This window comes from Nicotiana attenuata, chromosome 10, assembly GCF_001879085.1.
Source record: "Nicotiana attenuata strain UT chromosome 10, NIATTr2, whole genome shotgun sequence".
NCBI lineage: Eukaryota > Viridiplantae > Streptophyta > Magnoliopsida > Solanales > Solanaceae > Nicotiana > Nicotiana attenuata.
The window spans coordinates 43,822,573-43,841,999 of record NC_031998.1 but is presented as its reverse complement, the minus strand read 5'-3'; the positions used below and the strand labels follow the sequence as shown (position 1 = coordinate 43,841,999).

The following is a 19,427-nucleotide window of genomic DNA, read 5'->3' as shown; positions in this document are numbered from 1 at the left end:
TTCAACCACAAGTTTTCAAGTTCTTTTTCTTTCTAAACTCACATAAATTGTGACACGGGGAGTAATTCTAGTATTTTTGAGATGATTGATTACTTGTACAATTTAACCACTTTACTATTTTCTTGCTGGTTGAAACTACTAGGGGTGTTCGTCGTTCGGTACGGTACAGTATTTAGACATTTCGGTTCAGTATTTTCGGTATTCGATTTCTTAAAATCCTATACCAATACCGTACTTAATTAAATTCGGTATGGTTCGGTTTTTCTCCTTTCGGTTTCGATTTATTTGGTTCGGTAACTTCGGTTTATTCGGTTTGAATACTAACTAGTGCATAGAGCAATACACTCTAATATTCTTAATTAAAGTACTCAAAAATACAAAACTGAAAATGTTTGTTGACAAAATTTTTGTCCAAAACTAGCAAATATCAATCCAAATAGAGAAAACTGTACATAAAGAATATTTGATCATTAGAAATGTCTTGTTACTTGTTTAGAGTTAATTGATGAACTTTGAGAATAAAGGAAAGTAAACTTTTATATTTTTTTATATTTATATTATAATATGTGTTTTGTGTAATATAATATATATTTCGGCACGGTATCGGTATTTTATTTTAAAATACCAAATACCATACCTAATACTAATATTTTTTAAAACTTAAACCAAATACCAAAATTTTCGATTTCAATACGGTAATTCGGTATTTACCTAATTATGAACAACCCTAGAAACTACTACTACTAGTATTTTATTAATAATCATACATTATTGGTGGAACTGTTTCCTACAATGTTTGAGCTTGAATCAGTTTTCTAGTTTTCAGTTGTGTTGTACTAAGATAACCTTGGTTGTTTAATTTCTGAGCTAATAATAACTTTGATATGCGTTTCATATGACTTTAGGTTACACTATACCTTTTGGAGAGCCAAAAGCCTTCTTCATTGACTACAAAGCTTGAACAAGAGTCATTTCAGGGACTACTCATCATTTACTTAAAAAAAGAAGAGGAATTATATTCCGGGCAAGGACTTATTTGCACATGTTGTTTACGTTAAACCAAGTAGATATAAATAAATTGTTTCTGTATATTGCGTTTATTAAAAGGATCGACTGAGATGATAAAATGTAATAATCCGCTCATAGGTACGTCATAACCCGAAAAAAACAATTAAACCTACAGCTACAATTAACTCATCTAATGCCATGCCTTTGTAGTGCTCCTTCTATTCCTTTTTAGTTTGTTACAAAAAGAATTATACCTTTCTATATATAGAATAATTTAACTTTTAACTTTTAACTTCATCCTTAATGAGATAACTAGTAGTCGTACCCGCCCGATGCGCGGTAAATATTAAAAAAATATTAAATAAATTAAATTATGACCGGGCTTGTTTGATCCTATTAGACTATATTGCTTTAATAAATTTAAATTGTCATCTTATTTATCAATACGATATACACAATAATAAAATGTCTATTAAATTAAAGATACTAATATAGTCAGTGAATAACTTTTTTGTTATATATTTTTCTTTATTACATTATCCATTGTTAGTATTATTACGTATTAATAGCAATTTTTATTAGTATATTACTTTGTTTACTATTTTTATCTGCTCGCTTTTCTTTTTGTAATATAAGAGAAGATATATAATTTATTACTGTTGAAATATTTTTTTATTTTAAATTTTGTTCTTTTGTTCTTAATAATATTATCTAACTTTTAATGAATAAAATCTCTATTAAACTAAAGGGACTTATACAGGCAGCGAATGACTTTTTTGTTTTGTATTTTTCTTTTATTATATCATCCAATATTTAGTATTATTACATTGCTAATAGAAATTTTTATTAGCATATTACTTTGTTTAATATTTTTCTCTGCTACTATGTTCTTGTAATATAAGAGAAGATATATATTTTATTACTCTTGAAATAATTTTTATTTTAAATTTTATTCTATTGTTCTCAATAATATTGTCTGAATTTTAATGAACAAATTCTCGATTAAATTAAAGGGACTTATGTAGCCATCGAATAACTTTTTTTATGTATTTATCTTTATTATATTACCCATGTTTGAGTAGTTAATTTTAGGTAATTAATTTCGTTATGTCTTTTTTATCATTATTTTTTGTAAATAATTTTTGAATCTCCAAATTTGTTGGAGCTTTGTCCTAAAATTTGTCACTTTGTTAATTTTTTGATGTTACATTTGGAATTATAAAAATGATTTGTTTCTCCTATTCTATATAAATAGAATAGATCACAAATATCTAAAGCTTGTTTTAACTACAAGTTTTAAATATTTTTTTAAATTTAAAAATCACATAAATTATGACGGGAGGAGTAATTCTAATTTGAATAAAGCAAGGCAGTCCGGTGCACAAAGTATCCCGCATTTACACGGGTTCGTAAAAGTGTCGTACCCCAAGGATATAATGTAGGCAGTCTACCTTGACGCAAACATCAACGACAATAAAGTATGTTTTAACAAAACATAATAAAAATGGCAATTTTTTATTTTTGCATTATGAAAGCCCCAAAAAAAAGGGAGAAGCGGGGGTGGGTGGGTGGGGGGGGGGGATCAAAACGACGTCGTAAGCCCCAGCATACATGATTTGGGGAAATTCAAAGCAAAGAGAAGAAACGGAGAGCAGACTGTGAAAGATTTAGGAGGGAGAAAGAGAAGCCATGAGCGGAGTAGCATCAGCGTGGTACGTAGCGAGAAGAGAAGCACAGAAGGAGAGAGTGAGGATCCTCTACAGGCGTGCTCTCAGAGACACTCTCAATTGGGCCGTTCATCGTCACCTCTTTTATTCTGATGTAATCTCTACCATTGATTCGATCTCCACATTTCTTCATATCATCGCCTTTCTGATTAAGGCGTTAATTTTCTCTGTTTTTTGTTTTAGGCCGATGCGCTCAGGCAGAAGTTCGAGGCCAACAAACACGTGGTTTGACCTCATTCTCCTTCATTTTTTTTAAATTTATTTTTCCAGTAAATTGATGTTTTATGATTTTTGACATGTTATGTTACCATTTTTAGGTATTTATATGCCAAAAGTTGTGATTTTTTTGGTAGAAACAAATTTGTTTAAGCTCATTGTAGGAAGTAAGGTCTATATCCTTAATTTTTTACATATCAAAAGAAAAAAAACGGACCCATAGAATTTGGAATGGAGTAAAATGTTTACCTTGAAAAATCATTTTCTGCGTCATTTTTCAGGGTTTGGTTGGGTATAAACTATGAAATAAGTTGACAGATGATTCTCAAAGTAAGTGCCATTTGATACTCATACAACGCGAACGAAAAGAGTACGAGGATAGTGTTTTGCTGAATTTCTTGAGTATTAAAGATTAAAAAAATGTCTTAAACAAGTGATATGGAAAGTTGGGATATTCGTGAAGGGAAATGTTCTGCGAAAGTCATTTTCTGCTATTGGTGGAAAAAATATTTTCTGGTAATAAATCAGTAGAAAATGAGTATCTTGCTTCTATCAAACACACTTATGTCCTTATTGTCATATAAAGTGACCTGTCCATGTAAAATGATCTTGTCTATCAGCTTGTTAGTTCTCCTTTGACGCGTTTGTATGCTAAAAATTACCGGTTTTTGGTTGTAAGCAACTGTCTTCAGCTCAATGTAGGTATTAAGGGCTATAAATTCTTTTTACTTATTGAAAAGGAAAAAATGTATATGCCCTTATTGTTATATAAACTGACTTCTCATGTGAAATTGACATAGCAAAAAGAAATCTGTCATCTGCTTTAGTTTTACTATTTGCAAATATTTATTCAGAAACTTTTATAATGAAAGAAAATGTTGCCCAAGACGGAAACATATGAATCTACTTGCTTGTTAGTCAAAGGTATAACCAGGAGTGGCATTCATTAGTGCAACTGAAGGAATGTACTTTTCTGATCGCACTTGTATCTGTAATTTGATATTCTCTTTTTGTTCACTTTGTTGACATCCAGGAAGATGTTGAAACTATTGATAGACTTATAGCTGATGGTGAAGCAAGCTATAATAAGTGGCGGCACCCTGATCCCTACATTGGTAAATTTCTTCGCGAGCTCTTAATTCATGTGGCAAGTTGGATTTTTGTCCCTATGAAGGAAATTCCATAAAAATATGGCATCTGAGACCCTAGTGTATGAGGAATAAGTTTTCAACTCGAATCATTTTCTTAAGCTTGTGCTTGCATAGTATTGTGTCCAAATCTGCTTATTTGCCCTTTTTTATGTGACATGCTTTCAACAGTTGGAGGTCGTTGATGTTTGGTTACTGGGAGTATAACTTTTCTAAATTATGAGGAAACTGCAATTTTTTACAACCAAGAGTATATTTCTGGCAGAAAGTTATATGTTTAGAAGTGGATAGTTTCTAAGATTTCTGCTTATAAGATGCTAACTAATTAGGGATTTCCTAAATTCTTGTCTTGCCTGCAATGTACTTTTCCTTGATGGACTTTCTGATTTCTTCCTTATTACAATATTCATTGTGAACAGCCGTAAAATTAAGTTTACACACTATTAGTGCATCGATACTAAAGGAAGAGAAGCATAAAGTCATATGCTGTTGTGTTAGATTATATTTTAACCAGAAAAAAGTAACTTTAATTTGCTGACACTCAGTGGACATGTTCTTCGGCTATCTTGGACAGATATTTTTCTTTTTTTTTCAAGTAAAATTGGACAGAATCTTTTAGCAGCTCTTACTACTATTCTGGACTTCTAACAGTATCTTGTTTTTTCTTTGCTTTGATGAGCAGTTCCATGGGCTCCTGGTGGTTCCAAGTTCAACAGAAACCCTGTACCACCAGAAGGGGTAATCTGTTTAGAAGTTTATTTGCATTGTGCACCCTCTCTCATTTATCCATTAACCTGTTGCTTGAGTTCTTTCCTGCTATCCTCTTTGTAAATTTCAACCAATACCATATTTTTCAACTTCTGTTTAATACTTTGAGCTGAATATGGATGCGAACAATACATCCATATCTTTTTTATTTTCTTTCTTGCCATGGTTTGTATTGAAGTTGACTAATTGGGTGCTTATTTGCTCATTATGTGTACTGTCTATATTGTAGCTTTACTTTTCTAGGTTCATGCATCAACTGTAAAGGTTGGTGGTGTAGGATTTCAATTTTTTGTTTATGGGAGTAGGCATGATGTTATGTGGACTTTTAGTTACTAAGGACCTTGTTTGTTATAAACTCGGTAACCTAACCTTTTTGGTTGGCACTCTTGCATTTTAATGATGTTATTCTCTAACTGGTATACCAGTGATGATTGTCAATAGAATTCAAGGGGAAAAAGAAAAGAATCAATTAAAGAAGATGTCAGTATATTGCCTTACACTTTTAGTTGATCGAGAAATCGGATTGTTCATGAATTTACTTTCTCCATCAAGTTTGTGGTTTATATTAACTGCCAAAACTTAGTTACGAGTGTATTATGAGAATATATCATTTAGAAAATTGATTGACATTCTGCCAATAATGTTTACTGCATTTCCAATGGTACACTTATGTGTTTCTTCGTCCTGAAGCTTTGGGGTTTTGTTTTGGTACTTCTATGTTGCCTCTTCATGCTTGAGTTGCTACCATATGTTTGTTAATAGACATGTATTAGGTGCCACATACACCCAATATCTTATAATCTTGTGATACTATCACAATGGCCTCGCGTAGTGTTTCTCCATATATCTAATTCATAAGTTCTTGATGCAGATTGAGATAGTGTATGACTATGGCAAGGAAGAGGCTGAATTAGTATGATCCTATCTCATGGTTATAAAATAAAGGTAGAATCAAGTTTGTGTATCTTCATATTTGCTGCTCAAATAGTTAATGTACTTTTGTTAGAAATGCAAGTAATTTCACTCGTACTGTCTGGTGATGGTTATGTCAACAACAACAACAAACCCAGTGTAATCCCAGTGGTGGGGTCTGGGGAGGGTAATATGTAACAGACCTTACCCCTACCTTGTGAAGGTAGAGGCTCTGATGATGGTTATGTCACTCATCATAAATTGTCATCAGTGTAATGGAAATATAATTGCTCTTTATCATTCTAGTTATTAGAATGTATGCTTAGTTGCTTACCAATTCTCCCTTTTGATTTTACATGTTATGTTTTTGGGTGCAGCAAATTCAGAAGTTGCAGACGTGTGAGAACATTCAAATCATGTCTTTTCCTTTTCTCAGTGATACCATCTGCTTCAGACTTCTCAATGCGAATTTGGTATGATTTTTAGTTGTATGTTTCGAAATGTGAATTGGCACCATACTATGGTTGCTTTAATTTTCCTGTTTACTACTTTCAAAATAAACGTCAAAACATGGAGATCAAGTCAAAATCAGTGAGGTGCGAGAATTATGTGGCTTTTCAATTTTCTCATATTTTGATTATTTCTTGTTTCACTTCTATCGTTTGTTTGGACAGTTTTTCAATTAAAATCTGGTGTTTGTCTTGTATATATAGGAGAGTTGGCAGCGACAAACATGGAACCATACTCAAACCAAGATAAATTGATACAACTTCGTTTTACACCCATAGAGAACACGATTCGTCTCTCTTTTACATTTATTATTACAGAAAACTATCCATAATAAAGATAATAGATTAAAATACACGATAGGACAATAATCCGTGGTGGCAAAATGGATTAAAAAACAGTTATACATTCTTATTGTTTGCAATAAATTTGTGTAGAAAAATATAACTGCAATCACAAACAACTGTAGAGAAAAAAGGATTTTATTGATAAACATTGCAGGTTACAACTCTGTTTATCCCTTGATTCTTCCCTCCGATTTATTCTACGTGATTCGAGGGCCTTAGCGGCCTATTTTCCGAAAATAGAACTTTAAGCAAGACATATTTGACATGTCTTTAATCTCTTAATGAATATTCTAAGAGTTTCATGGAATTCCAGAGATCTCATATTTGATCTCTCTGTGCATATTCCGAGAGTTCATGGAATTGTGGAGTAGCCACCATGTAACCCTAATAGACTTAATATTTCAAGAGTTGTCTTGAATTTAGGATTTTATCTTGATTTGTTAAAGTTTCAGTGTATACACTTATTATTCACTAAAAATGAATTGGATAATGAACTTTTTAAAACCATATTATCCACTTAAAAATGAATAACTAATGAGTTTAACTTTTACATTTGCAAAGACCAAATTAGGAATTCTTCAAGTTTAGGATACTAGAAATTCCCAAAAGTGATCGTATTATTTGTCGGTCAACCTATTTTCTATCTGTATTAAATATGGGTTGGATTGGATATTATATCCGTTTTTGACCTTTCCACATTCGACCCGACCTTCCCGTTTGTTACCTCTAGCAATAATATAGAGAAGGGGCACTATCTCTTGGAGAGGAGGTTGGGTAGGAAGGAGAGACAAAGAAGAACTGAAGGAAGTCTCCTAATATAATAGAGAGATTTGGTCAACATTTGTAAAACTAGGTATACGGGCGGATTGTCAAAATCAATACAAGACCCAAAAGCATAATCAACGTTTATTTCATCAAACAATCAGTCAAATTCATAACTCAATTCTTCTCCAAATTGTCTTCTTAATATTCTCCCTACCTAAAAGGCTAAAACCACCTACTCTTATCCACCTCCTCTATCTAAAATTCGTCTTTGCCGTGGGAATCATTGGTCGATTTGCTGATAAAACAGTTGAGTTGAAATCGATTAAAATCAATGTTGAAAAATCCCTGCTTTTATGAAGAAATATAGAGAGAAAATACCTTGAACCAAATGTAGATCGTATATTCAACCAATTGAAAAAGAAGAAGAAAAAACTACTATTCCCTACTCTACACCAACTTGTCATTTTCATTTTGAAAATTATTACTACTAATACTAATTCTGTTTCAAAAAGATTGGCACTGTTTTCTTATTAGTTCATTTCAAAAAGATGGGCACCTTTCAACTTTTCTTAATAAAAAGTATTTATAGCCACACAAGTGATATGACAAGTTTCAGACCACAAATTTCAAAAGTTTTATAGCTACATAAAATATTATGGCTTATTTAAATACATATCTCAAAAGTCTTATCTTCGTTATTAAAACTTATGTCAAGTCAAACTAAGAGCCCGTTTGGTCATGAATTTTTTTTTCACTTTTTTTGAAATTTTTTCACTTTTTGTAGAAATCAGTATTTGGGCATAATTTCTAATTTTCACATGAAGATGAATCTTAGAATTTTTCGAAAATTTGAAAAACTCCAAAAAAACTGTTTTTCAAAATTTTCACTTAGATCACTCATCAAAATAAAAAACAACCAAAAATTATATTTATGTCCAAATATAACTCTAATTTTCAAATATTATTTTCACCTGAATTTTTTTTAAAAAAAAAAAGAAAAACTTTTTGTCAGAATTTTATAATTCTTATATCCAAACACTCTCAAAGACAATCTTTAAAACGGATGGAGTACAGATTTACTTCTTCACAATTGGTTCTCGTCATTATCCGTGAGTTGCCAAATACCGTGTTTCAACGAGTTTTGGATTAGATAGAATCAGAACATAACCTTTTCACTTGCATAAGCAGTAGCAAATTGAACAGAAAATTTATCTTGGACTTTGTGCCAGTTGTTTCTTGTTTTGGCTTCTGTCTTCCAACTAGAAGACAAAATAAAATATTCCACAAAATCTAAAAATTTCTCAACATTTAACTTATTTAGCATTACATTATCAAGTTGAGATCCCAAGTTGCAATAACTCAACATAAGGAACAGCTAGCCCGCAATCAGGGAGCGTACGTAAAATTTTTTGTAAGCGGCGTCGAAATTTAGAAAGACGTACAAATGAAGAGATTACTTTAATAAAATCATACTTTAGAAAAACACAATTCAAATATAGTAGTACAGTTCTCCCCCACGAACTTTTATTTTTATAAAATGTACTCATAATAGACTCAGTACAAATATTACCAAAAAGAAAAATTCTATATAAGGGCATCTCCAACAATCACTCTATTTTTTGCACCATTTTCTACTCTAAAATGGTGCAACACCAAATCTACTCCAACAATCACACTATTTTTTACACCAAATTTTCTCTCTCTTCTATATTATATTATTATCTTCTATTTACTTTTCATTTTTTATTTCCTTCAAACTAATACTATCTTTTTTCTTTTTTCCATCTTCATTATATATAATTCACATTCACCACTTATATAATCATTTATTACAAAATTTTACATAAAGGATAAATTAACAAAAAGTGAAATCATTAATAAAACATAATTAAATAAATATTACATCATAGTCAAATTAACTTATAATTTTATATAAATATAATATATACAAAAATTAATATATCAAAAAATAGGATATAAAAATCTTAATATAAAAATTAATTATATACACAATATATAATTAATTAAAAGTTCAACAATAAAAAAAAAATATTATTAAACCAAATATAGAGTAATGAATAGTGTTGCACCAAATTTGGTGCAACACTATTCATGCTCTATAATAGAGCAAAAAATGGTGTTGCATTAGAGCAAAAATACTTTCTGCAAGATATAGAGTGGCANTAGAGTACCATTGAAGCAATTTTACTCTATTTCTTGCACCAAATTTGGATTTGGTGCAAAAAATAGAGTACCATTGGAAATGGCCTAAGGCAGCAAACATTTACTCAATGGCTAATAATTTGGTGCAAAAAATAGAGTACCATTGGAGATGGCCTAAGGCAGCAAACATTTACTCAATGGCTCATTATCCATTCGAATCCGTAGGACGCTGCTTCTTTCAAAATATTTCCAGAAGAATACTAAAATATTAAGAAAAAATTGTTATCTTCGTGGGGAGTTGAACGCTTGACCACAAGCAGAAACTGAATTGCTTCACCAACGGGCCAATATAGTTTTTAACGTCAAGTTGTGCCATTTATTATATTTAGACTATATTTCCTTTTGCAGATTATTTACATAAATATTAATAAATAAAAAAAATTGGCCAAGCAGTGTCGGGTGACACCGCTTGGCTCAACGTACCTCCGCCCCTGCCCGCAATGGTTGACTGAGTTTGGGTGAGCTTGGGGTTATTTCTCTCACCAGCAACCTCTCCGTCAGAGCTCGTCGCACCGAGCTTGTCTAGTACAGTTTATATTTTTTGTATAATTTGCGAACTACTGCACAGTAAACAGGTTACCCAGTGCACACCCGAAGAGTAGCGGCTACGTTACCCTGAGAATTTTCCAAAAAAAAAATGCCCTTTAGCTGCTTGAAAAGCAAACTTCCTAGTCATATTACCATCCTCATCTGTAATTTCTTGTAATTTGGAGCTGACCTATTTAGTCCTTTCCTCAAGAGAGCTGGCATTCCCACCATCCAAATCCATCTTAAAGAATGGCATTTTTATGCACAATCACACATTTAAAAGCCAACAATCTCCAGCTGCCACATATTCTCAACAATATTTGATCTAATGCTGGGAAGTTAAATAAAGTCATGACAAGAACCACAATCTTATATAGAATCTTATCTTACACTCTCTACACACGTATACATACAACAACAATAAGAAGAAGAAACTTAGTTTAATCCCAAAGATTCATATGAGGAAGCTAATATGTACGTAGACCTTACTCCTATTTAGTATAGAAAATAAGAAGAAAGTTATTTATTAAACAGTTTGATACATAAAGGAACAATAGGCGAAAATTTGACCACAAAATTTCACCCACTGCCAATTAGAGGATGTTTGGATTGGTTTTAAGCTGGTCTAATCAACTTTTAATCTCTTTTTAGCTTTTTCAAACAACAAACTGGGCAACGCCAACTTATTATTTTTTTGCTTAAAAGATATTCTGCTGAAAAGCCACTTTTCTTAAACCAATTCAAACGGGTTCTAAAAAGGCCCATAAATCCAGAGGCCGACTACATTGTAAAGATCGGCAAAAAATTCATATATACATATATATGTATTTAAAAAAAAAGTAATATATTAGTAGTAGAATTTTATATATATAACAGATATTAGTTGAATGCAAAAGTACACCTACGACCTTTAAATCCTAGGTCCTACTCCGCATAAATTTTGTCCAGAAGATCTTTAGGATTCGATGACATGATAACTCTAAATCATTTTATTGATTTGTGGACAAACAAGAAAAAGGTCAAAAGAAAGAAGAAAGGCCAAATACAATGGGGCAGTTAGTTGAATATATTCGTTTTAGAAACCATCACAATATGAAAAGATTTCCCTTTAGTCGGAAGTATTTGTTTAAGAAACCATTACATTTTAAAAATATTTTTCTTCCCTTTTTCTCTACCTGCTCTTTCTCAAAGGTCTCTAACTTTTCTAGGAATCTTTTATCGAAATTACTATACAAACATACTAATTTGTTAATGTAATTAAGTTATCGTGTGTTTCATACAAGACAATAAAATAAACTTTGTTCAAGATTAGACAGACCAACACCACACGGCTCGTTAATCTTTCTTTTTCCCTACCACATGTTTTTTATTTTTTATTTTAATCACACAATATTTGAAATTTACTAATCTACTAAGTGAAAAAATATTTATCGTGCAAAATTTTAAAGGAAATGGTTCAATGTCTTGTACATTTTATTTTCATATCCCTTACGTATAAAATAAAGGGGCATTTGCATCTATACCCCGCTTTTTGGGTCACGTTTTAACTTATACCCGCTTTGCAAAAAAAATTGCAAGCGTACCCACTTTTCGCGTAAGTTCAGGCATACGGGCCTGAAGTAGCAAAGACAATCACACAAACTTCAGCATTCTAGTAGACGGGCCTGAAGTAGCAAAAATTGCTGAACCAAGTGTTGACTGAAGTTTTTGTTTGTAATTGCTGAACTTAAGCATTCTAATAGCTGAAGTTTTGTTCTCTATTTGCTGAACTTCAGCATGTTTTAGCTGAAATTTTTCGCGTAACTTCAGGCATACGGGCCTGAAGTAGCAAAGGCAATCACGCAAACTTCAGCATTCTAGTAGACGGGTCTGAAGTAACAAAAATTGCTGAACCAAGTGTTGGCTGAAGTTTTTGTTTGTAATTGCTGAACTTCAGCATTCTAGTAGCTGAAGTTTTGTTCTCTATTTGCTGAACTTCAGCATGTTTTAGCTGAAGTTTTTCGCGTAACTTCAGGCATACGGGCCTGAAGTAGCAAAGGCAATCATGCAAACTTCAACATCCTAGTAGATGGGTCTGAAGTAGCAAAATATGCTGAATCAAGTGTTGGCTGAAGTTTTTGTTTGTAATTGCTGAAATTAAGCATTCTACTAGTTGAAGTTTTGTTCTCTATTTGCTGAACTTCAGCATGTTTTAGCTGAAGTTTTGTTCCACTGCAAGAAAAGTACGAATTACATGGGGATTTTCCTGGTGGTTATATAAGAAAATTCTCAGGTAATTTAGTTTCCTACGGATTTTTCGTCAAACAAAAATCCGATGAAAAAATCTTCGTGGTTAATTATTACCTGCGTAATTTAAAATCCCCAGGTATATTATCTGGAAATTTTGAATCCGCATACAAATTACCTGGGATTTTTTTCGTAAGAAATTCTAAAAATTCGCATGAAAAACGATAAAAATTCATGAAAAGGAGAATTTTTCTTGCGAATTTTCATAGGAAAATATCTGCAAGTAATTTCCCATGAAAATTCCCAAGTAAAATATGCATGAACTTTTAGACAAAAAATTAAATTATTCGTCAAAATTTTTATTTTCCTAATATATTATATGTAGGCATATAGACAACCATCCACTAACGGCACTGTGATGGCACCAACGTAATTATGTATGTTACAATCACCGTGTTAGATTCACAACACAACCACCAATTCTAGGTTAAAATGCCCATAAACTATTGGAAAAGGTTTAAAAATATCTTGGGCTAAAAATACCCCTTCATTTACTTTTTTGGTTCACTTATGCCCTTTGACCGTTAGGTCATTGCTGAATTAAAAACAATTATTATTTTAATTCCATGTGGCAACTTTTTATTGGTCCAAATTAAAACATCTAACCTATTAGAAAGACCTATCCGTATCTACTCGTTTCTCGGACTAACCCGCCCCGAATACTAACCCGCTCCGAATAAAAAGTTCAACTAAAGAAAAAAAACGCCCCACTTCCTAACCACAATTTCTTCACGGGGAATTCTCTCTTTTCCCGAATGGAGGTACTAATTCTCTCTATGGAAGTATAGTTTGATATTTCTAGTAATTTTGTTTTAGTTCAGTGGTTAGAAATGATCGTTTTCTTCCTGATAGTCAATATTGATGGCGAATTTCCGAACAGCGAATGAAAAAAAAATTACTAGTAACAGAGAAAGTTTGATGACTTGACTTTTCTATAGAACTGCATTCAAACTCGTTCGAATCATTAGTTTTTCTTTGGAAAAATTCATTAGAAGTTTCTGGAAACATTTTGAGTGCTAGGTTACAGGACACGTCACCATATCCATGTAGTATAATGTTTCGGCGTTAACGATTTTTTCGTAACTGTTGCGATGTGGAAGTATAATTATCTGGTCTTGGTTTTATTTTGATTAACTAAGTTTATTTTAGATTATAATCAGCAATACATTGAAGCCATGCCCTTGTGTTCTAATTGGTCTTTAAGAAGTACTTAATGTTAGTCAAGGTGCGTGTAAGCTAATCCGGACACCAGGATTATAAAAAAAAAATAGAAGTACTTGATGCTCGGACACCACGGAGTTAAATGGAAGTGGGGCGTCTTTTTTTTTAGTTGAACTTTTTATTTGGGTCGGGTCAATGTTTGGGGCGGGTTGGTTCGAAAAACGGGTAGATATGGGTAGGTCTTTTCTAATAGGTTAGATGTTTTAATTTCGATCAATAAGAAGTTGTCACGTGGAATTTAAATAATAATTATTTTTAATTCAGCATTGACCTAACGATCCAAGGGCATAAGTGAACCAAAAAAATGGATGAGGGGCATTTTTAGCCCAATAGGTGAATGAAGGATATTTTTAAACCTTTTCCAATAATTTAGGGACATTTTTAACCCCTTTCCGTCTATTCTATTATTCGTAATTCTACTTGCACTTTAATATAAAATCTCAAGGATAGCACACCATCCATTAAAGACCATTGCAATTAAGCACACTGGTTTCGTGGTAATATAGCGGAGTACCTCAATGTCTTGGGCTGGTGTGGGACAAGATGTCACCGCATATCTCTCAGTTTTCTTATTTACTAGGAGTATTAATATTTAATATTTTCCTCTTATTTCTTTATTTTATTTTTTGAGAAAGGTTTTTTTAGGATTTCAAAAAGTAAATGAAAACTCTTTTCAAGTAAAAGCAAGTGATTAAATTACGATTAATTAAAAATATTCTTCGTTATTTTTCCAAATTTTTTTATACTGTGGAATACCACATTAAATTCTTTTCTTATATAAAAAATACATAAACTAACAAGAGATAAACACATTATATATGATTACGTAATTGGTAAAAATTGTTACCCTAATTCTAAAAATATATACAAGATTAAGTTACTTCAATAATGTTACGTTTATTGGAAAAAGCAACCCCAAAGATTTGGGACCAAAGGCGGTTAGCGGTGATCATTGAATAAGTTTCTTCGGCTTGAGTTGGGTTAAAAGCACGGAATGTATTTGCACCATCGCCATCTTCAAATAAAGTATTTTCTACGGTAGCACCATGAATGGCGCATAGCAAAGCAGCGCCCAATACACCAGCAACTCCCATCATATGAAACGGGTTAATTAAGAGATGATGTTTGCAGGTAGAATCATAAAATCACTTGATATCTAATTAAGTCTCACTACCAAAATATAAAACTAATATCGCTTAAATACTATAATTTAGTTTCATCATTTTAAATAAATGTGAAAAAATAACATATGTAGGAGATAGAACGTTAAATAAAATGCTTACGTTTGTACATGTAACTTAATTTTCATCACATCATTAGCTTTTATATAGGATCACCATTTTAACTATATTTACTTATAAATAAATATATAAAATTAATAGTGAAAGATATTTTTTTAAAATCATTAGTTTTTGTAACTTTCAAAAAGATATAATTTTTGGAAATTCGAAATCGAAACCTCTGCCCAGGTAAATTCCTAAGAACATAGCTTCATCTAGACATGCAATAATAAAATTTCAGATAATAAAATTTTCAGGTAAATTTTCAAGAAATAATCCCAAGCTAAAATTACAACTACAAAATCCTCAAGTAATTTCCTATGTAATAAAGCTTTCAAGTAAATCCCCAAGAAATAACCTTCAGCTAAATTGCAGCAATAAAATTTTCATGTAATTCCCTAGGTATGAAAATCTCTAGGTAAATTCCCAAAAAATAATCCCCAGCTAATATCGCAGCAACAAAATCCCCAGGTAATTCCCTAGGTAATAACATCCCCAGGTAAATTCTCAAAAAATAATCTCCAACGAATATCGTAATAAAAAATCCCCAAGTAATAATATCCCCAGGTAAATTCCGAAGACATAATCCCTAGCTAAATCCGCAAGTATTGTTACCTGGAAAATTTTCTACGAATTCACAAAGGAAATAAAGTTTTCAAACTTTTTATTGTTTACCTGCGGAATCACCTACGAAAATAATACTTGGGAATTATTGTCCTAAATAAATCCCAGGTAATATATTGGCGCCAAATTTACTTCCGGATTTACCTGAAAAATTGTGTTTGCAGGTAAATATTCCAAAATTTAGGAACTCTGAGATTTTCGCATGAAAATCCCCAGGAATTATCTGCGAAAAAAAAATCCCATGTAAAGTTCCCATGTAATTCGAGTTTTTCTTGTAGTGTTCTATATTTGCTGAACTTCAACATGTTTTAGCTGAAGCTTTGTTATGTTTGTGATGAACTTCATGGTTGAAGTTTGTTTTGTATTTACTGAACTTCAGCATTTTAGGAGCTGAAGTTTTTGTTTATATTTGCTGAACGTCAGCATTCTTAGAGGTGAAGTTCTAAAACAACAATGACAAGTTATCATTAAGATCCAGTTGCTATAATGGAATTATCAGGAAATTCAGCATTAAGAAGAACTATCTTTAATTCTTTTCTGGGGGAATAAAATTTCATATGTACTTAACGCAAAATTCATACCTTAGTGCTAAATCACTGTGCATTTCATATTCAATGAATAATACTTACACGGAGTCTCATGTGTTTGAGAGAGAAAAGAAGAAGAAGAAGAAGAAGAAGAAGAAGAAGAAGAAGGAGGAGGAGGAGGAGGAAGAAAGGAGCGCACAGGTAGCAGGAAGAAGGAGGCGCCTGAAGTTGTAAAAATTAGGGTATAAATTTTTAAAAATATGGATATAGATTAAATGGTGACGATCAAATAGGACGCCCCGTATAATTTTTACAAAAATAAAAATCAACAACAAAACTCAATATAATTTCATAAATATAGTGTGCGGAGGATATTAAGTACGTAGCCGTAACCCTATCTTGTATATGGAGAGAAACTGCTTTCAATAAACTCGGGACTTTAAGCAAACATATAGTAATACAATGAGTCCGAAACTTAATTAATAATTTTTTAGACACAAAGTACGTTTTTAATATTTTAAAAAAAAAAAACCACAAAAATGAGTATTTCGCAGTATCATACTGCGAATTGGGTTTAATGGAAATTTTGCCGTTAAAACAATTCGCAGTATAATACTGCGAAGTATTTTTTTTATTATTTTCTTAAACAAAAACACAGCGTTTAATGTAATAGTTGGGCCCAGCCTTATTTAATTAAGGCAATTCGCATTACTATACTGCGAATTGCCTTAATTAAATAAGGCTCTTCTCTTCCATCTTCCCGACATTCCANCATTCCAGCCCCCCTCCATTAAAAAACAAACTCAAGAGCTTTCTGGTCACCCCCCCCCCGTTTTATTTAAAAAAAAAAAAATTCGGGCCCACCCGTCCACAAAGAGCAAGGCGTGTAGGTCCCACATACAAAAAAAGCTTTGGATACCGTGTTTCGGGTGCAAAAATTCAATTTCAACNCCTAATGGACACTTCCAAAAATGGAATCAAGACAAGGGAAATCAAGTCCACATCCAAGTTGAAGTGATTCTCATTGAATGTGTCCATTTCACATCTGTGCTCGCTAATAAATTTACCCACTTTCCACAAACCTGATTTCTTCTTTGTGGCACGCAGCATCCAGTGACAACCCATAAACCACTTACGGCATACAGCCTTGTATTTCTCCGTAGTTGACTCACTTACCGTCATCTCACGACACTCTCTTATACTGTAGATTTTTACAGCCCTAATTAGGCGAGCTTTATCGGGGAAATACATGCCCTTTGTAAGAACAGCTGGTCTAGATTCATCCCACATCACTGACCGTAATTCATCATCATCCTTGTGAGGGCATCGACGTTAGGCATGCTTGGCAAATTATCAAGGTAGGGAATATTTCGCTCATGAAATGGCACGTGGGACTCATACACTCTTGGTCTAGCGGGAGGTGGAGGAACATGCTCCTGGTCAGCTCAGGTTCAACATTCACTTCCTCCTCATCATCATCCCCCTCATCATGGAAGGGTGTGTCATCCCAGACTCATCCGCATTGTTGTCATAATCACTATCATTCTCCTGACTCTGCGCATCTGTCAAATCACGAGTAAAAACGTCGTCTATGGGCAACTGTGTGAGGCCAGGAGCTTCAAGAAGCTCGTTTTCACTGCACAAAAAGAACAAATACATAAGTTACCCAATACTCAGGAAAAATACTTTAGATGTCGCTATATCACTTTACTTACAAATCGTATTGTCTTGACGTTTCATGATGGATATTTTCATGTTGGTGATAACTACCAGATGGACCACCGTGGTCCATTACTCCAGAACTGCCCATATTCCAACTAGGGGCGGGGTCATAACTTGTAAAATTCAAATCCGGACGATACCCCCTATAAAAATATGAGTGTTAATACAAATCCAATTAAAACATGAAAAAAAAATTACGCTAACACGTAGTAAAATTGAAGTTTACCAGTCGTCTTGTTGATTATATAAAGTGGAAACATTATTTTGTGGCTGCTCATTCGCCTGTGGTGACAAGTTTAAATCAAGGCAAGCTCTTTCATCTGCAATCTGTCCGGCAAAAGCTGCTCCAGAATAACCACCTGATGACTGGGTGTTATCCCTGCTATGCACGCCCTCATTACTATGAAGGTCCTCCACCTTCACGTACATTTCCAATAATTTTATTACAATAAATTCCCTGTATTGGTCCGGAATCCGCAAAAAATCTCTAAGAGTTTCATCATCCTCGATGTTAAACTCAGAATAATAAGCAAACCCCTGCGGAGTCACTGAATAAGGAAATCTACCGGTTACTTTAAGGCTAACCGAACGCCTCCGCTCACTCATTTTTTTACGTAACAACGATACCAATGTATCGTACTCCATATTAAGCGGCAATTTAACATGACACTGTGGAGGTGAGCTATACCTCAGAGAGTTATTCTCCACCACAACCTCACCCCCCCCCCCATACAGTGAAACCCTTATTTTGGTCACTTCAGACATTGTAAAAAATTGATTGATAAGGAGAAGAGAGAATAATGAACGTATGTTTGAAGTTTAAGTGTTGAGATTTTATAAAATTGAAACGTCTATAATAAGGCAAGTCCGAGCTTGGGGTGTACAATTTTCTAAAGTAATTCGCAGTATTATACTGCGTTTTACGTATTTGAATTATTGTTATGTCAATTAATTATTGATGGGGCCCATCTCAAGCGTATTCGCAGTATATACCGCGAATTGCATAAAAAAATTATTTTTTTAACTTGCNAAGAAAGAAGTAATAAAGTGGTTAGATGCAGGAATCATTTTCCCAATATCTGACAGCAGCTGGGTTAGCCCAGTGCAATGTGTGCCTAAGAAGGGTGGCATGACGGTGATCAAGAACGATAACAATGAACTGATCTCAACACGAACCGTCACGGGCTGGAGAATCTGCATGGACTACAAAAAGTTAAATCTAGCCACCCGCAAAGACCACTTCCCACTTCCCTTCACTGATCAGATGCTAGACAGATTGGCAGGGAGGTCACACTTCTGTTTTCTAGATAGGTACTCAGGGTACAATCAGATCTCCATTGCACCAGAGGACAAAGAGAAGACCTCCTTCACTTGCCCATATGGCATTTATGCCTTTCGGAGGATGCCCTTTGGCCTATGCAATGCACCCGCCACATTCCAAAGGTGCATGATGGCCATATTCACTGACATGGTAGATGATATAATGGAGGTATTCATGGATGATTTCTCAGTGGTGGGGAACTCATTTGATGAGTGCCTCATAAATCTGACTCGTGTGCTGAAGCGGTGTATTGAGCTAACCTGGTTCTTAATTGGGAGAAGTTGCCACGTTTCATGG

At 33.2% G+C, this 19,427-nt stretch overlaps 1 protein-coding gene across 1 annotated transcript; it reads left to right on the top strand.

The window, feature by feature from the left end:
- LOC109233417 (NADH dehydrogenase [ubiquinone] 1 beta subcomplex subunit 9-like) lies at nucleotides 2,611–6,485 on the top strand. The gene is made up of 6 exons (XM_019399280.1): nucleotides 2,611–2,829; nucleotides 2,919–2,960; nucleotides 3,985–4,066; nucleotides 4,782–4,837; nucleotides 5,739–5,812; nucleotides 6,157–6,485. The coding sequence occupies exons 1-5, from the start codon at nucleotides 2,698–2,700 to the stop codon at nucleotides 5,784–5,786; spliced, it is 360 nt and encodes a 119-aa protein (XP_019254825.1). The 5' UTR covers nucleotides 2,611–2,697; the 3' UTR covers nucleotides 5,787–5,812; nucleotides 6,157–6,485.